The 18231-nt window shown below is 47.8% G+C and overlaps 2 protein-coding genes across 7 annotated transcripts in view; both read right to left on the reverse strand.

Annotated features, from left to right (window-relative positions):
- The window catches only part of AFDN (afadin, adherens junction formation factor), a 168030-nt gene that overhangs the window by 43447 nt on the left and 106352 nt on the right, over positions 1-18231 (reverse strand). The window lies entirely within an intron of this gene.
- LOC142905960 (uncharacterized) lies at positions 15535-16772 on the reverse strand (the record flags this gene model as incomplete). Its single annotated transcript, XM_076053204.1, has 1 exon — positions 15535-16772. A coding segment is annotated over one exon (618 nt), but the record flags the coding sequence as incomplete, so codon positions are not given.

The following is an 18231-nucleotide window of genomic DNA, read 5'->3' on the forward strand; positions in this document are numbered from 1 at the left end:
GGCGCTCGTGCCAGGCTACGTGCACTTTAAGGCCACGTGCGAATTGTCAAACGCCCGCTGGCAGGAGATCACGGGACAGACCCAGGTGCCATGGGTTGACTGACTTGTCAACACACACACACGCTTCGGTAACTACGCAAACACAGTTTGATACATTTAATGCAAACATCTACAGTAAAAACACACGCACATAATTGCACGCGTTACTATAGTAAATTCGAAACAAAAAACAAAGATTCCCCCTATAGCCTTTAACAGACTGGTGAGGCAAGTGCTGTCGGTGAGTAGCACCTATTATAATGCCGGCCATGGAGACACCAGGGGGTGGGTGGCCAGCACCACGCCCAGACAAACTTATCTGAACACAGTGGCAATTTGAGATTGAGTCGGCCTAAAGGAGGCCCAGGACCGATTGAAATAATCATCACTGTGTTGGTGGCCATGAGTGGGAAGTTAACTCAGGAACGTCGGGTTCGTACAGTAGCGTGCTAACCGCTACGCTACCACTACAAATGATAAACACGCACACACACACACAACTGTCGCATTAACTCACTTATGAATCTTAGCCACCTACATCGAACAGACAGAAACGCACACGCCAACCGTACAGACACATAACAAAGACAAAGATCCCCCGTGTAGCCTGTAACACACAGTTGAGGCAAGTGTTAGCGAGCACCGATAAAGGCCGGCACGGCACCACGAGGGGGGTGTGTGGCCAGCACCCAACGCCAGGCCGCCTTTGTCTCCTGGTGCCAATGTTTACACACCGCACCAGGCACTCACTTGAGGCATAATCGACCTAGGGGAGGCCCAGGAGCGGTTTAGACAATCGTCACTGGTGTTGAACCATGAGCGGGAATCAAACTCGGGTCGCCGGGCTTGGAGCGGAGCGCGCTAACCCCTGCACTACCGCTCCCCGCACAGAGACACAACAACCTCAATCGCCATTCGGCACTAGGTGGCGGTGACATCACCAAGGTCCTTGGGCCAGGCCATGCGCACGATAAAGCCACGTCAAGTGTCGAACGCCCGCTGGCAGGTCACGGGACACACGCACACAGTAAGATCAGGTAAAAAAAATACAAGTGTACACAGAACAGACCCGATGATGACATCATCTAAACTGCTAAGAAAAATTCGGTGGGGCAGGGAGCAGCACATGTGACACCATGGCCAGAAGGGACGGGTCTAGTTGATGGTCAAGAATAATACCAGGTAAGAGGCCCACTGAGCTACGTAGCTCTTTTTCATAAGCGACCTGGTTACCACAAATGACAGCTCAACAAAGTGGGCTTAACATCATCAACATGTGGAAATGTATAGCAGGCAAATAACTTTAAACGCGTGACATTGAGGGAAAATTGTGCAGGGGGAATAACCGGAGGATCCGGAGAGAAAAATTCCACGCAACCACGGGGAGAGAGAGAGAGACACGCAAACTCCAAATATACAGCAGGCGGGATCAAACCCGAGAGACCTCCTCTACGTCAGGCGAGGGAGTTAACATCTCGACACCGTGGCGACCCAATAATGGAGCGGCAGCCAAGGAGAATTGAACGCATGCCCACGGCAGGAACGTCCACGCAGGAGGCGGAGGAATGAAATAATCCGTGAGAGCTTTTTGGGTTAGATCACGCAATATATATAAATGTGTCGTTAAACCCGCGAGCATCGCAACGCGGCCAATCGTTAAGGTTCGTCACGTAAACAAAAAACGTGCCAAATCGTGACTGGTTCGGCACACCGATGTGTTGGCGAGCAAACCCACTACGACATTTACAATTCGAGTACCGTGACGTTCCGCCGGTAATTACATCAACAACAACAACAACCAGCCTCATTAGGCGGACAGCCAGATTTGTGGAGAAACCCTGCCTCCCCGCTTGGGTCTCGTGTGCACACGGTGCCGGGTGGATTGTGACATCGCAGGTCTCGTGAGGAACAGATTCTGCCCGGGGTGGCCTTCAACCAGCAGTGGATTGATCACGGCCGACGATAACGAGAGAGATACAAACACGGCTACCTCTCGCAGAAATTGCGCACGCACGCACGCTACGCGCGGTAATCCCACGGGTCCCTACACTTACACAATTACAACAACAAACAACCACAAGGGCACCTACGATTAGCACGGTTGGCCTACGTACGGCGAGAAAGAAGTTCAACGTTCAGGTACATTAGTGGCGATTACGTCACCGGCGGCGCTTGTGCCATGCGAGGTGAACACGAAGCGCGCACACACACCCACAACCGCATTGCTAACCCACACTTAAATCGAGGTTGTTTACAAGGTGCAACAAAGACAAAGACCCCCCCCCCGTATAGCCCTTAACAGGCTGTTTGGGTCTAGATTTGAAGTTTTCGTGAGTGCGGGGATCCATACTCTTTGGTTCTTTCCGTAAAGTCACGGAGGTGGTGACGACTGCTTGTGTTGCAATCGAAACGTCGCGATTTAATTGATTTCATTTTATACCTACGCGACTTTACCGAAAGAACCAAAGAGTATTGTGGGCTAAATTTTGATTTAAAGCTTTCGTGACTGCAGTAATTCATATTCTTAGTTTTTTCGGTAAAGTCACGTTGAAGAGAAACAACAAAATAATAAAATATATATAAAACAATAAAAAATTCTCACGACGTTTCGACCATAACTCAAACGGTCGTCTTCAGGTGTGTTGGTCCGCATACATTTTTTTAAATAAATAAATGCGCCGTTTAAAAATAAATTTATGCGAACCAACACACCTGAAGACGACCGTTTGAGTTATGGTCGAAACGTCGTGAGAATTTTTTATTGTTTTATATATATTTTATTATTTTGTTGTTTCTCTTCAACGTGACTTTACCGAAAAAACTAAGAATATAGTATGTGGGCTGTTTGGGGGCAAGTGCCGTCAGCGAGCAGCACCTATGAAGGCCGGCACTGTGGCGCACCAGGGGGTGGCCAGCGCCTCGCCCGGCCGCCTTTGTCTCCCCAGTGGCGATGTTAACACACCGCATCGCGTACTCGTCTGAGGCCGAGTCGACCTAGGGGAAGGGCCCAGGACCGGTTCGGATAATCGTCACTGGTGTTGGTGGCCACGAGCGGGAATTGAACTGGGGTCGCCGGGTTCGTAGCGCAGTGGCGCTAAACCCGCTACACCACTGCCGCTCCCCGCACACAGAAACAAACAAGCACACACACACAAATGCATTGATAACACACACTAAAGACACTAAAGTGGAGGTTTGTTTTTAGAGTACAGGGAGTTCACAACACATACAGCAGGCATTTAAAAACACGCGCATACCTGCCCCTATCGCTAGAGCAAACACTGACGACACTCAACTGTACTGTTAACACACACACACACCACAGCACCCTTAAGCGCCCAGCTGTTAACACAGTATATTCCCAACAACGCTTACATGCATCATCACGAAGGACGCGAGTCTACATATGTGTACGTTGAACTTCTTTCGCACCGTACGTGCTAATCGGAGGTGCGGGGGAGGAATGAATAACAAACTAAGCACAACAACAAGCAGTTCACGACGAAGTGGTGATGGCCAGAGTAATAACGATAATTAAATGTAACACGCAGGCCTGGTGCTGGTGGAGGTTGGGTGCCGGACAACATTGACATTTTATGCGACGTAACTTTGTCATGGTGGCTAGCCCAGGTCACTCTTGCAAGTGAGACTCCGTTCTCTCGAGTTACACAAAATCATCTTAAAAGCTTTAACTCATCACCCAACTCATATTTACCCACTCACCCACCATGTCACCCGCTCATTCGCTCACCCACAGACTCAGTCACTCACTCTTGCAAATGAGACTCACGCTGGTCTCCGAGTTCTTAACCTGGTTACACAAAATCATCTTCAAAACCTGAACAAATCACCTCACTCATATTTACCCACTCACCCACCTTGTCAACCACTGTATCGCCCACCCACTGACTCGCTCGCCAACCCACTCATTTACTCACTCTTGCAAATGAGACTCATTTGCTGGTCTCTGGACTTCTCACATGGTTAAACAATACACAATTCAAACTTGAAATGCATAAAGTCGAATGGTGTTTGCATTTTTTTTACATAATCCCACAAATACATGATGATTCTCGCACGCACGCATTATGTCACGAGCCTTCACAATAAATATTGATCGATGCCACATCACACAGGCCTACCCGTACACACGACCACAGCTGTAGCCAAAGTAAACACAAACCTGCACACGCGTAGTGGACACACCTATCAATAATGTATTAAATATACACACGCACAGCTCTCGCTAATGTATACACACACACAAACCTGTAAGCATCTGACATAGTAGGCACTCACCTGTCATCGTAAAGGCACAGACAACCACACAGTTGTTGACAACTCACAGGACACACACCCACCCACCTTACAATACCACACACACACACTCCCACAGCTGTTGATACATTACACACATTTGGCAAGCGTTCACACACACACACATCACTTTCAATACTGTAAACACTCACACACATTAACATTATACCTTAACATATCAGTACATACTACCCATAGCTAAGGGCCGATACGACACACGAGGGGGTGGGTGGCCAGCACCACGCCCGGCCGCCTTTGTCTTCCCAGTGGCGATGTTTACACACCGCACCAGGTACTCACTCATTTGAGGCCGAGTCGACCTATGGGAGGCCCAGGACCGGTTCAGACAATAGTTGCTGGTGTTGGCTGGGGTCTGCCGGGTTTGTAGCGCTGCGCATCAACCGCTACGCCACCGCTCCCCCACATACACAGTACACACACACACACCAATACCACAAACACAAAGATCCCCAGTATAGTCTTGACAGACTGTTGGGGCAAAGACGGTCGGCGAGTAGCACCTATTTCAATACCATACACACGCGCGCACACTCCCAACAACTGTTGATACACTGCACACACTTGTGAAAACGTTCACACATACACGCAACTTTAAATCGTCACACAGACACGCACACACACACGCACGCCGCAGCTATTGACATTACCAACACTTTACACACATCGGCACACATTACCCACAGCGCGCAAACACACACCGTTCAGTACTGTAAACAGAGTACACCATCCACTCACACCTGTACCACACCTGTACAACACCTTTAAAAACACAAGCATCTCCCCCGTATGGCCTGAACAGACTGTTGGGGCAATTGCTGTTAGCGAGCACCTACGAAGGCCGGCACGGCACAGAGAGGGGGTGGGTGGCCAGCACCACGCCAGGCCGCCTTTGCATCCCCAGTGGCGATGTTTACACACCGCAACCGGGTACTCGTTTGAGGCCGAGCCAACCCAACGGAGGCCCAGGACCGGTTCAGACAAATCGTCGGACGTGTTGGCCGTGAGCGGGAATCGAACCCGAGTCGCCAGGTTCGTAAGCGCAGGGTGCTAACCGCTACCGCTCCCCCAAAACGCGCGCGCGCGCACACACACACACACTTTCAATACTGTAAACCGAGTACACATTCACTCACTCACACCTGTACACACCTGTACACACCTGTGCACACCCACGTGTCCGTCAGCAGTGACAGTTGGCGACCAAGGTTCACCTGCTACAGCGCGCGCTCTGGGTGGATGGGGGGGGAGGCACGGGGCGACGAGGGTGGGGGGGGGGAATGGTCCCGCTGCTGATGCTGCGGAGCTGAACCAGGTCGGGCTGTACCACCGCAACCCGAAGGTGGTGGTGGTGGGGAAGAACCAAGTGGACTCTACCACTCTGCCTGACAGCTGTAGGGGTTTGGGCAGGGTGTGTGTGTGCGTGTGGAGTGGTTGTGGGGAGCGGTGGTGTAGTGGTTAGCGCTACGCTGCGCTACGACCCTGGCGACCCGGGTTCGATTCCCGCTCACGGCCAACACCAGTGACGATTATCTGAACCGGTTTTTGGGTTAGCTCGCGCAAAATATAAATGTGTCGTTAAACCGGCCAGCACCGTGACGCGGCCGATTATTAGGTCGACTCAGCCTCAAATGAGTACCTGGTGCGATGCGTAAAAAACATCGCCACTGGGGAGACAAAGGCGGCCAGGCGTGGTGCTGGCAACCCACCCCCTCGTGTGCCGTTCTGGCCTTCATAGGTGCTCGCTAACAGCACTTGCCCCGACAGTCTGTTAAGGCTATACGGGGGATCTTTGTCTTTTTTGTATTAAAAGGCTATTTGTGGTAGGTAGATCATCGATTATCAGGCGGATTTCCAAAAACGCCGGATAATGTCATCATGATTTAAAATAGCTTATTCCTGTACAACATTGTTTGTGGGTGTTGTGTATATTATTTATTTTTCCAGTGTTTGAAATTTGCTTATGATACGAAATTGGCATGAACATACAAAATTGTAAAAAAATTCTAAATATCCTACTGTTAAATGTTACCGTATTCACTGTGCCGCGCTTATACCGCGACAATGTTGAAGACTGCATCACGGGGTGATGTGCATGTACTTACGTAGTACGTACTGCAACAACGCACTACGTAACAGTTTAACACGTAGGCTTTGGCGACGAATATCATCCACAATAGAGGTTTTTGGGTTAGATCGCGTAAATATATAAATGTGTCGTTAAAACCCGCCACCACCCGACACAGCCAACTAGTAAGGGTTTGTCACGTAAACAGAACGTGGCCAATTCGTCACGAGTACAGCACTAGTGTGTAGTGTAGTGTATAGTAGTGTTTAGTGTAGTAGTGTATAGTGCAGTGTATAGTAATGTATAGTGTAGTAGTGTATAGTGTAGTGTATAGTGTAGTGTATAGTAGTGTATAGTGGAGTAGTATAAAGTGTAGTATATAGTAGTGTATAGTGTAGTAGTGTTAAGTGCAGTAGTGTAAAGTGTAGTGTATAGTGGAGTGTATAGTAGTGTATAGTGTAGTGTATAGTAGTGTATAGTGTAGTAGTATAAAGTGTAGTATATAGTAGTGTATAGTAGTGTATAGTGTAGTAGTGTTAAGTGCAGTAGTGTAAAGTGTAGTGTATAGTGTAGTGTATAGTAGTGCATAGTGTAGTATACTAGTACAACACACCGGTGTGTTGGAGAGCCAAGCCACAACATTTACAATCTGAGTACGACGTTTCGCCATGTAATTTACAACCAGCTTCATCAGGCAACAGCCACATTTGTGAAGTCCACCTGTTTTGTTCCTTATATATAGGCGGAGATGCGTTGACCACGCAGCAGCAGCTACTACGTAACACTACGTAGTACATTTTAATTTGAAGCTTTCGTGACTGCAGGGATTCATATTCTTGGTTCCTTCGGTAAAGTCACGTAGAAGGGAAACAATAAAATAATATAAAACAATAAAATTCTCACGACGTTTCGACTGCAACACAAGCAATCATCATCAGGTGTGAAAACCACACGTAGAAGGGAAACAATAAAATAATAATAAAATATATATATAAATATAAAACAATACAATTCTCACGACGTTTCGACTGCAACACAAGCAATCATCATCAGGTGTGAAAACCACACGTAGAAGGGAAACAATAAAATAATAATAATAATAATAAAAAAAATATAAATATGAAACAATAAAATTCTCACGACGTTTCGACTGCAACACAAGCAATCATCATCAGGTGTGAAAACCACACGTAGAAGGGAAACAATAAAAGAATAATAATAAAAATATATAAATATAAAACAATAAAATTCTCACGACGTTTCGACTGTAGTACGTTTCCGTTTCAACACAAGCACGTGTTTCACGATCGCCGGACTGATGCGGCCAACCTCTCGTGCGGTGCTCCGGTGAACACCCAAGTAAACGGACGCACTGTTTGGCCGGATCGCACCGTGCATATTTCCTGTTTTTACTCCATGCTGTGTCAACGCGTACGGTTTACTCCGTATATTCTCGTACAGGGGAAAATTGCGTTTTCAAGGTCCATACGGCGTGGGTACCAGCCGTTTCGGGCAACGACAAAAACAAACCCCCAACAGCTTTTGTTTAGTAGCTTCACCTTTTGCCCGTTTGTGTTGTTCTCTTGCGATGGGACTTTGCGGTATGAACGTTGAGATTTCTAAGGGGCACGGGGTGACCCAAGACGGTCTGAATTGGTCTGTAATAAGGTAGGGCACTGACAGGGCGTTGACAGGTATATGCTATTCATTATTCGTCGTGAAAAATGTTGACACGTGCAGCATGTATGCATGTAGTGTATAAGGTACGGTATATGTACTATTTTACGCTGAAATCAAGCGTAGCTGCTTGCATTTGTCACGCCACACGGTGCCGATCGCTGGACTGGGTTACAATCTTTGCAGTCGTTTTTGCCGGATCGGCCTGGGACCACCGGATAATCAATAATCGACTCTCGTTATCCGTTACAGGTTTTTGGATTAGATGGCGGAAATATAAATGTGTCGTTCAACCTGCCACAGCCAATGAGTGAGGTCTGTCACGTAAACAAAACGTGCCAGTGTTAGTTACGAATTCAGCACGCCGGTGTGTCGGGGAGCAAAACCCACAAGAATGTACAATTCGAGTAATTGCAACGAGCATCAACATTGATTTGAAAGCTTTCGTGACTGCAGGAAGCCATACTCTTTGGTCCTTTCGGTAAAGTCACGTGGGTAGAAAAAGAATCGATCACGAAGCTTCGATCGCAACACGAGCAATCGTCATCAGGCGGGACAAGCGATCGAAACGTTACGATCTGTTATTTTTCTACCTACGCGACTTTACCGAAAGAACCAAAGAGGACGACTAGCATCCTCAGGCGACCCCGACACCTGCGGTGTATTTTGAGTTTGCGTGTCTCTCTCTCTCTCTCCCCCTGTGGTCGCGTGGATTTTTCTCCGGGGCCTCCGGTTTTTCTCTCAACATTGAGTATCAACATCACGCGCTTAGAGTATTTGGCTGCTATGAATTTCCACGTGATGATGATAAGCCACTTGGTTGAGCTATCAATTGTGATAGGAAGGTCATTTCTGAAAAAACAACTACATAGCTCAGTGGGCCTTACGTATTAAAATAAGAATAGTTTAGTTTAGAGTTGTGGGTGAGTGAGTAGTGGTGAGGAGAGGGTGAGTGAGGAGAGTAAGGTGATTGACGAGGGTGCAAGTGGAGCTGTGGGCGAGCGAGTGAGTGCATAGCGGTGAGGTGTGGGTGAGCGTAGCAGTGAGCGGGTGAGCGAGGGAGTGCGTAGCGGTGAGCTGTGGGTGAGCATAGTGGTGAGGAGCGGGTGAGCGAGATGTGGGTGAGCGAGTGAGTGCGTAGTGGTGAGCAGTGGGTGAGCGCCCGAGCGTAGTGGTGAGCGGGTGAGCGAGGAGCGGGCGAGCGAGTGAGTGCGTAGCGGTGAGCTGTGGGTGAGCGTAGCATGGAGCGGGTGAGCGAGGTGTAGGTGAGCGAGTGAGTGCGTAGCGGTGAGCGGTGGGCGAGCATAATGGTGAGGAGCGGGTGAGCGAGGTGTGGGAGCGAGTGAGTGCGTAGTGGTGAGCAGTGGGTGAGCGCGTGAGCGAGCGTAGAGGTGAGGAGCGGGCGAGCGTGTCGTGGCGAGCTGTGGGTGAGCGTCGCATTGAGCGGGTGAGCGAGGTGTAGGTGAGCGAGTGAGTGCGTAGCGGTGATGAACGGGCGAGCGAGGAGCGGGTGAGCGCGTAGCGGTGAGCAGTGGGTGAGCGAGCGCAGTGGTGAGGAGCGGGGTGAGCGAGGAGCGGGCGAGTGCGTAGTGGTGAGCTGTGGGTGAGCGTAGTGGCGAGCTGCGGGTGAGCGAGGCGTGGCTCCAACTATAGGGCAGGCTGGGGCGTGTGCTGGCGCGGCATGACCACAAGAATGCCACGTAGATTAGGAGCCGAGCGAGCACTTTGTTCACCTCCCCTGCCACCGTCGCACCGCGCGAACGTTCGGGCGACGTCGGCGCGACGCAACAAGCGCGCCTCTCCGCCGCCACCGGCATTGACAAATATAATTTAACGACGATTCGTCATTGAAATTCCTCCACGCCACCCTCCCCCCACACACACCCGCCTCTCATCTCCGCTCCGCACGTTCTATTGTCTCTGGGATTAAGCCGCGATTCATTCCATTAACGGACGGGCTTGTCAACAATTACATAACATGTGAAACAACTGCGACATAGACGTATTATTATTGTTGTTGTTGGTGGTACGACTACTACCGTCGTTAACGTTTTAATGCATTCGGTGAGACCCAGGGTAGCCTCGCACCGAGTCTCAAGATTCACTTTCAGGAGGGTCCTGCCACGTTTTCGCATTGGGCGGGCGATGATTCCGCTGCCGTGTGTTGATCCTCGCTCACGGTCACCAACACCGGAGGATGTTTGTCTTTGTGGTATTGAAGTGTGCGCTGTGAGTTGTTGTGGGGAGCGGTAGCGCCGCGCTACGAACGCCGCGCTACGAACCCGGCAAAACCGGGTTCGATTCCCGCTCACGGCCAACACCGGTGACGATTATCTGAACCGGCTATGGGCCTCCCCTAGTGTGTGAGAGAGTGTGTGAGGGAGTGTCGACTCAGCCTCAAATGAGTACCTGGTGCGGTGTGTAAACATCGCCACTAGGGAGACAAAGGCGGCCGGGCGTAGTGCTGGCCACCCACCCCCCCACGTGTACCGTTCCGGCGTTCATAGGTGCTCGCTAACAGCACTTACCCCTACAGTCTGTTGAGGCTATACGGGGAATCTTTGTCTTTGCTGTGAGTTGTATGTGGGGGGACGGTGGCTTAGCAACGGCTGGTGCTGCGCTGCGAAACTCGCCAGACCCGAGTTCGATTCCCTGCTCACGGCCACCAACACCGGTGACGATTATCGGAATCGGTCCTGGGGGCCTCCCCCTAGGTCGACTCGGCCTCAAATGAGTTACCTGGTGTGCGGTGTGTGTGTGTAAAACATCGCCACTGGAGAGGCAAAGGCGGCCGGGCGTGATGCTGGCAACCCACCCCATCGTGTGCCGTGCCGGCCTTCATAGGTGCTATGAAGGCCACCTTCATAGGTGCTCGCTGACAGCACTTGCCCCTACAGTGTGTGAAGGCTACACGGTGGGAGATCTCTGTCGAGGTATATCTTGTCGTGTTTCATCTGTGTTACGTATAACTAATACAGCAGCCTAGTATGTCTTCTTTGTATGATCGGTATTTAGAATAGAAAAAAATATGATAAAATATCTCAATTAATTGCAGGGTGCTCATCTGCTGTTTATAGCCACGAGCCCAAGTGGGTGGACATTCCACATTCCTTTGGCAGGTGGCAGGTCTTACCATAGAGTACAGCCGCTGTGCTGGTGACTTTCCCCCAAATGCCATGCCGGCCTTCATAGGTGCTGCTCACTAACAGCAGATGTCCCAACAGTCTGTTAAAGACTATATGGGGAATCTTTGTCTACTCATGCCAACAGAGTGATTTGCAGGGCATCTTTCCACATTCGAGTTATTTTTTTTGGCCAATACCAGTTCCACTGTACGTGTGGTGTTTTTTTTGTCAGTTCTAAGAGCAAAACGGAAAACCCACGCAGAACACGGGGGGGGGGGGGGGTGGGGAGGGTGGGGAGGAGAGCGAGAGAGAGAGATAACATAACAGAGACTCCACAAACAGAGGAGGCCTCCAGGTCGGGAATCGAACCCGCTGCGTGCCACCCTGGGCCGTTCACAATTCAAACTGGTTTCCTCGTGATGCACTTGTCTTAGCGGAGAGGGGAAGTCAGCGTTAGGGTGGCTCGGAGATGTTAACTACCTCGCCTGGTATGCAGGAGGTCGGGGGTTCGATCCCGACCCTGATGCCTGCTGCTGTATATTTGGAGTTTGAGTGTCTCTCTCTCGCTTATCATCATCATCATCATCAATGTGGCTAGGCGATGTTAACTACCTCACCTGATATACAGGAGGTTGGGGGTTCGATACCGACCCTGACGCCTGATGGATATTGCACGATCTCTCTCCCCGTTGTGGCTTGGATTTTTCTCAGGGTCATCCGCTTATTCCCTCCACATTCAGAATCAACGTCACGTGTTTAGAGTATTTGACTGCTCCTATCAATGTCGAGGTGATGATGATGATAAGCCACTTCGTTGAGCTATCAATTGTGATAGCCATGTCGCTTCTGAAAAAGAGCTACATAGCTTCGTGGGGGCAATACCTCGTAAAATAAAATAAAAAAAAGTTAAGTTTAGAGCTGTGGGTGAGCGAGTGAGTGCGTAGTGGTGAGGAGAGGGTGAGTGAGCTATGGGTGAGCGGGTGAAAGCATAGTCGTGAGGAAAGGGCGAGTGACAGCGGAGTGGTGAGGAGCGGGTGAGCAAGGTGCAGGCATTACCTGGCAAAATAAACAATTGTTTGAGTTTAGAATTTGGATCCTGGCAGGTGGCGGAGGAGAAGGGATCCTGCAAGAAGGGCCATTTCCTAAAGTGTCCTTGTTTAAATTATGTTTTTTTTATTTTATCTGTTTAGGGGGCGGTGTTTCTAAAACTTGTTATTGGCCCTGTGGACCACTCTGCCGATGCAAACATTTCCAATGGACCACCCAGCCAGCACCCCGTTCCTCCCTTTATGACAGACCAATTCAGACCTTATTGGTCACCCTGTGCCCCTTATAAATGTCAACGTTAATCCAAAATGTGTGTTTTTTTTACCCGTATTAAAACGGCTGTGCGACGGATGGATCTGAAAACGCAATTACCGCGTACAAGAATACGGGTAAACCGTATGGGTTGACAGGTATTCTACTACGCACGACACTACTATACGCAACATGACACGACAATACTACATACCTGTCAACCCCTCATCAGTGCCTCCCTTATTACAGACCAATTCAGACCTTAATGGTCACCTCGTGTCCCTTATAAATCTCAACGTTCATCCTACAAAGTCCCATCGCAAGGGAGAAACACAAACAAATTCAATTTCCCTGTACAAGAAGACAGATAAACCGTACGGGTTGACACGGTATGTCCCCAGGCCCTCCATGGTGACAACACGCATCCACTACTCTCTCTAGATACCACACATACTAAATTATCCATATGACCGGAACGTGAAGATTATTTTGTTAACGTAGCTAGAAGGTTTTTTTTAGGGGGGGGGGGGCATTTAGATGTTAGGGTCAGCATATAATCACAATAACAAACATTACAACTAATTACTAATCTACAACTCATTACTAATCATAACCATTGACTGATTACCAATCGATTATATAATTACAATAACCCCCCCCCCTCTCCGCCTCAAATCACTGCACCTGATATGAGTTAAATGATGACGTCACCCTGCTGCTCTATTTAAGACCGGGAGCAAGTGAGGGCTTTACCATTCTGGCGAATTGCCCGATGATGCTGGATGTAATTGCCAGCAAAACGTCACTCAAATTTTAAATGACGTTGATTCACTCTTCAACACACCCGTGGGCTAAAGTAGTGAACTATTTGTCCTTTGTAAACGTGACACATTTTTTACTGTTTGGCCGTGTCGGGTGGTGGAGGGTTACGACACATTTATAAATAACGCGATCTAACCCAAAAACCTTTATGAGGGTCAGGGTAGTTTTAACCAGGGTAAAATGGAATATTTTTGCCAGTATCAAAGTATGAAAACTAATAAGAATAGATGTTTTGATTTAAAGCTTTCGTGACTGCAGTAATTCATATTCTTAGCTCTTTCAGTAAAGTCACGTTGAAGGGAAACAATAAAATATATATCAATAAAAAAAGAAAACATTTTTAAATTATTTTATTGTTTCCCTTCAACGTGACTGTACCGAAAGAGCTAAGAATATAATAAGAATAGGTTTTACGCTTTCTGGCAATAAAACAGGAGGTTGTTCAGATGCTCAAACACTGAATAGAAATCTTTTGCTAGGAATCAAGCACTGCATTAACCACTCACAGTACTTGTGGTGGACATGCAAACAAACATGGCTCTGGTAATTATATGCGCATCGTCTTTGAAGCGGATTTGTCTACATCAGAGACATCGGCCTTCTCTTTAGGGCCTCGTCTCACCACCAATGTCAGCCCGAAGAACGCCAAAAAGCGACCAGCACAAAGACAATGCATTTTTAACCAGAGCAAGCTTTGTTTGCATGTTCACCACAAGTACGTGCGGTTAACTGCTGAACGGTTCAGCAGTTCACCACAAGTACGTGTGGTTAACTGCTGAACGGTTCAGCAGTGGAACTGCTGAACCGTTCAACAGTTCCACTGCTGGATTATTATTATTATTTTTCCGCCTGAGGACGCCCGCCTGTGTTGCGATCGAAACGTGTAGTGTATAGCAGTGTAATATAGAGTAGTGTAGTGCATAGTGTAGTGTATAGTAGTGTAATATAGAGTAGTGTAGTGCATAGTGTAGTGTATAGTTGCGTAATATAGAGTAGTGTAGTGCATAGTGTAGTGTATAGTAGTGTAGTATAGAGTAGTGTAGTGTATAGTAGTGTAGTATAGAGTAGTGTAGTGCATAGCGTAGTGTATAGTAGTGTAATATAGAGTAGTGTAGTGCATAGTGTAGTGTATAGTAGTGTAGTATAGAGTAGTGTAGTGCATAGTCTGGTGTATAGTTGTGTAATATAGTGTAGTCTAGTGTAGTGCATAGTGTAGTGTACAGTAGTGTAGTATAGAGTAGTGTAGTGCATAGTGTAGTGTATAGTTGTGTAATATAGAGTAGTGTAGTGCATAGTGTAGTGTATAGTTGTGTAATATAGAGTAGTGTAGTGTATAGTGTAGTGTATAGTAGTGTAGTGCATAGTGTAGTGTATAGTAGTGTAGTATAGAGTAGTGTAGTGCATAGTGTAGTGTATAGTTGTGTAATATAGAGTAATGTAGTGCATAGTGTAGTGTATAGTAGTGTAATATAGAGTAGTGTAGTGCATAGTGTAGTGTATAGTAGTGTAGTGTATAGTTGTGTAATATAGAGTAGTGTAGTGCATAGTGTAGTGTATAGTTGTGTAATATAGAGTAGTGTAGTGCATAGTGTAGTGTATAGTAGTGTAAAATAGAGTAGTGTAGTGCATAGTGTAGTGTATAGTAGTGTAGTATAGTATAGAGTAGTGTAGTATAGTATAGAGTAGTGCATAGTGTAGTGTATAGTAGTGTAATATAGAGTAGAGTAGTGCATAGTGTAGTATAGAGTAGTGTAGTGCATAGTGTAGTGTATAGTAGTGTAATATATAGTGTATAAAAGTGTAGTATAGAGTAATGTAGTGCATAGTATAGTGTATAGGAGTGTAATATAGAGTAGTGTAGTGCATAGTGTAGTGTATAAAAGTGTAGTATAGAGTAATGTAGTGCATAGTGCAGTGTATAGTGTAGTGTATAGTTTACTGTATAGCAGTGTAGCGTTTAGTAAACCAAACACAAAGCGACACCCACGATAACCCGTGCCTCTTTTCAGCGCCTCTTATAAACGCACGCAGTGGCGTTCAAAGGGGCGGGGGCCTCCCTAGCTCCCCTTTACTTGCGCTTGAAAGAGATACGATAGATCGTGGACACTGTCACCGCCCTCACCGTCATCCACAAGCCAACACCGAATGACAACAGTACACAGGAACGCCGTGTTACTGTTAAGACGTTCACACGTAGTCCACGGTGTGAGCACGTGCGGTGGTGAAGGGAAAGTGAACTTTCACAATCAATTTAAGTGTTTGTTATTTACAAATTTTGGCGTAAATCCACCGCCAAAACGCACTGGAAGACGTCTGCCAACCATGACGCCTGCTCTAGATTTGTAATTTGCGTGTCTCTCTCCCCGTGGTCGCGTTGATTTTCCTCTGGGTCCTCCAGAATCAACATCACGGCGCGTGGATTATTTTGCTGCTATAAATTTCCAGACGATAAGCCACTTCGCTGAGCTATCATTTGTGATAGCCGTGTCACTTCTGAAAAAGAGCTACATATTTCAGTGAGCATCACCTTGCAAAAAAAAAACAAAGTTAAGTTTGAATTTAACTAGACGGACTTTAGTTTTAAGAATCGATACTGACCACGGTCTATCCACTGCTAGATGGAGGCCTCTCCAAGCCGCCATCGCTCGGGATCTTGCAATGTGACAAGACCCCATCCTCGCTGGCGACGCGCGATCCGATCTCATCGCCGCTCCATCTCCACCGTTGGGGGGGGGGGTGTTTGTATCGTATCACCACGAGACCGCTAAATAAAAATAGTTGTCAAGTAACTACATTCTATCGAGAGGGGCTCTCTCCTCCCGCAGAGAACATTCCCTGGCAGCAGTGGAACGAGTGAGCGATTGCAGGGGCTGCGCCTTGACCTCTTCTCCCTCCTCTTCCTCCTCCTCTTCCACTTCTCCCTCTTCCACTTCTTCCTCTCCCTCTTCCACTTCTTCCTCTCCCTCTTCCACTTCTTCCTCTTCCACTTCTTCCTCTTCCTCTTCCACTTCTTCCTCTTCCACTTCTTCCTCTTCCACTTCTTCCTCTTCCTCTTCCACTTCTTCCTCTTCCACTTCTTCCTCTTCCTCTTCCACTTCTTCCTCCTCTTCCACTTCTTCCTCCTCTTCCACTTCTTCCTCCTCTTCCACTTCTTCCTCCTCTTCCACTTCTTCCTCCTCTTCCACTTCTTCCTCCTCTTCCACTTCTTCCTCCTCTTCCACTTCTTCCTCCTCTTCCACTTCTTCCTCCTCTTCCACTTCTACTTCCTCTTCCACTTCTTCTTCCTCTTCCACTTCTTCCTCTTCCACTTCTCCCTCTTCCACTTCTCCCTCTTCCACTTCTTCCTCTTCCACTTCTCCCTCTTCCACTTCTCCCTCTTCCACTTCTCCCTCCTCTTCCACCTCTTCTTATTCTTCCTCTTCTTATTCTTCCTCTTCTTAATCTTCCTCTTCTTAATCTTCCTCTTCCACTTCTTCCTCTTCTTATTCTTCCTCTTCTTAATCTTCCTCTTCTTATTCTTCCACTTCTTCCTCTTCTTAATCTTCCTCTTATTAATCTTCCTCTTCTTAATGTTCCTCTTCTTAGTCTTCCTCTTCTTAGTCTTGCTCTTCTTATTCTTACTCTTCTTATTCTTCCTCTTCTTCCTCTCCTCCTTCCTTCTATTCCTCCTCTCCTCCTTCCTCACCTTCTTCTTCCTCTTCCTTCTATTCCTCCTCTCCTCCGACTCTCCTCCTTCCTCTTCTTCTTCCTCTTCTTCCGTACGGCTGGTGATGCAGATTGCAGAGCATAGAATACAATTTCACATTCAGGTGGTCAGCAGAGCAGTTGTATCGCCGTGATGTCTCCTTCGTATTCGTGGATGTGGGGGCGCTGCATCGTTATAAGTCGTCGTACTACGGCCCTGTTCTGGATGACCCACGGTCGCACGCCGCTTCTTGAGAGTTTTTTTTGTTAGTGCCCATTTGTGACACCAGGCAACTGCATCATCTGCTGCTGCCATGGTTTGTGCAGTCGACTATGAGCGGCTTCGTGGAAGATCAAACCCCAGGGGATCTTCTGCGTCGAGCCTTTCACAACCGGTGTTTCCTTGCGAGTTCTTACGAACTCCGTTCAGCTCTCCAAGCGTCATCGGGGGTTTGCGGTTTGGGGTCAGTGGATGGCGGTTTAGGGGTGGATCTGTGAGGCTATCGCCGATGGACTGTGGGGGGGTTGATACTCTGGCACAAAGTGGGGTAAGAGCGAGCGAGCGTGCACGCACTGTGCTATGAAACCGGAGAAGTGAATTTCATTCCAGGCCGTGTGGGCTGGCGTCAATGGCGACCGACACCCGAAACCGGTCACGGGCCGGAGCTTTGTTAAAAAAAGAAAACACAGCACAAAGAAGAATCGCGTCGCTTTTTACGTTTTCATTTGGGCCCTCTTCCATTAGTATAATCATGAAGTGGGTTTTCAATCCCCCTGGGCTTAGTAGGTTAAACCAAATTAGGACTGTAATTCAGAGATAAATCATTCGGAGGTCCGCCTTTCTTGATGATCCGGAGAAGTGCTGATGAAATACCAAGGCGCCTAAACTAAACCATTTAAACTATCTAGATTTGAAGTTTTCGTGACTGCAGGGATCCATACTCTTTGGTTCTTTCGGTAAAGTCACGTGGGTAGAAAAGAAAATAAATTAAATCACGACGTTTGCGATTGCAACGTCGTGATCTGATGATTGCTTGTGTTGCAATCGAAACGTCGTGATTTAATTCATATTATCTTAAAGCTACGTGACTTTTTCCGAAGGAACCAAATAGTATTTAAACTATTTTTCATTTGACGAGGTAAGGCCCTCCTGAGCTGTGTAACTGTTTTCAGAAGCGACCT

The sequence above is a fragment of the Petromyzon marinus genome, chromosome 60, assembly GCF_048934315.1.
Source record: "Petromyzon marinus isolate PM22_M1 ecotype Great Lakes invasive population chromosome 60, UKy_Petmar_22M1.pri1.0, whole genome shotgun sequence".
Taxonomy (NCBI): domain Eukaryota; kingdom Metazoa; phylum Chordata; class Hyperoartia; order Petromyzontiformes; family Petromyzontidae; genus Petromyzon; species Petromyzon marinus.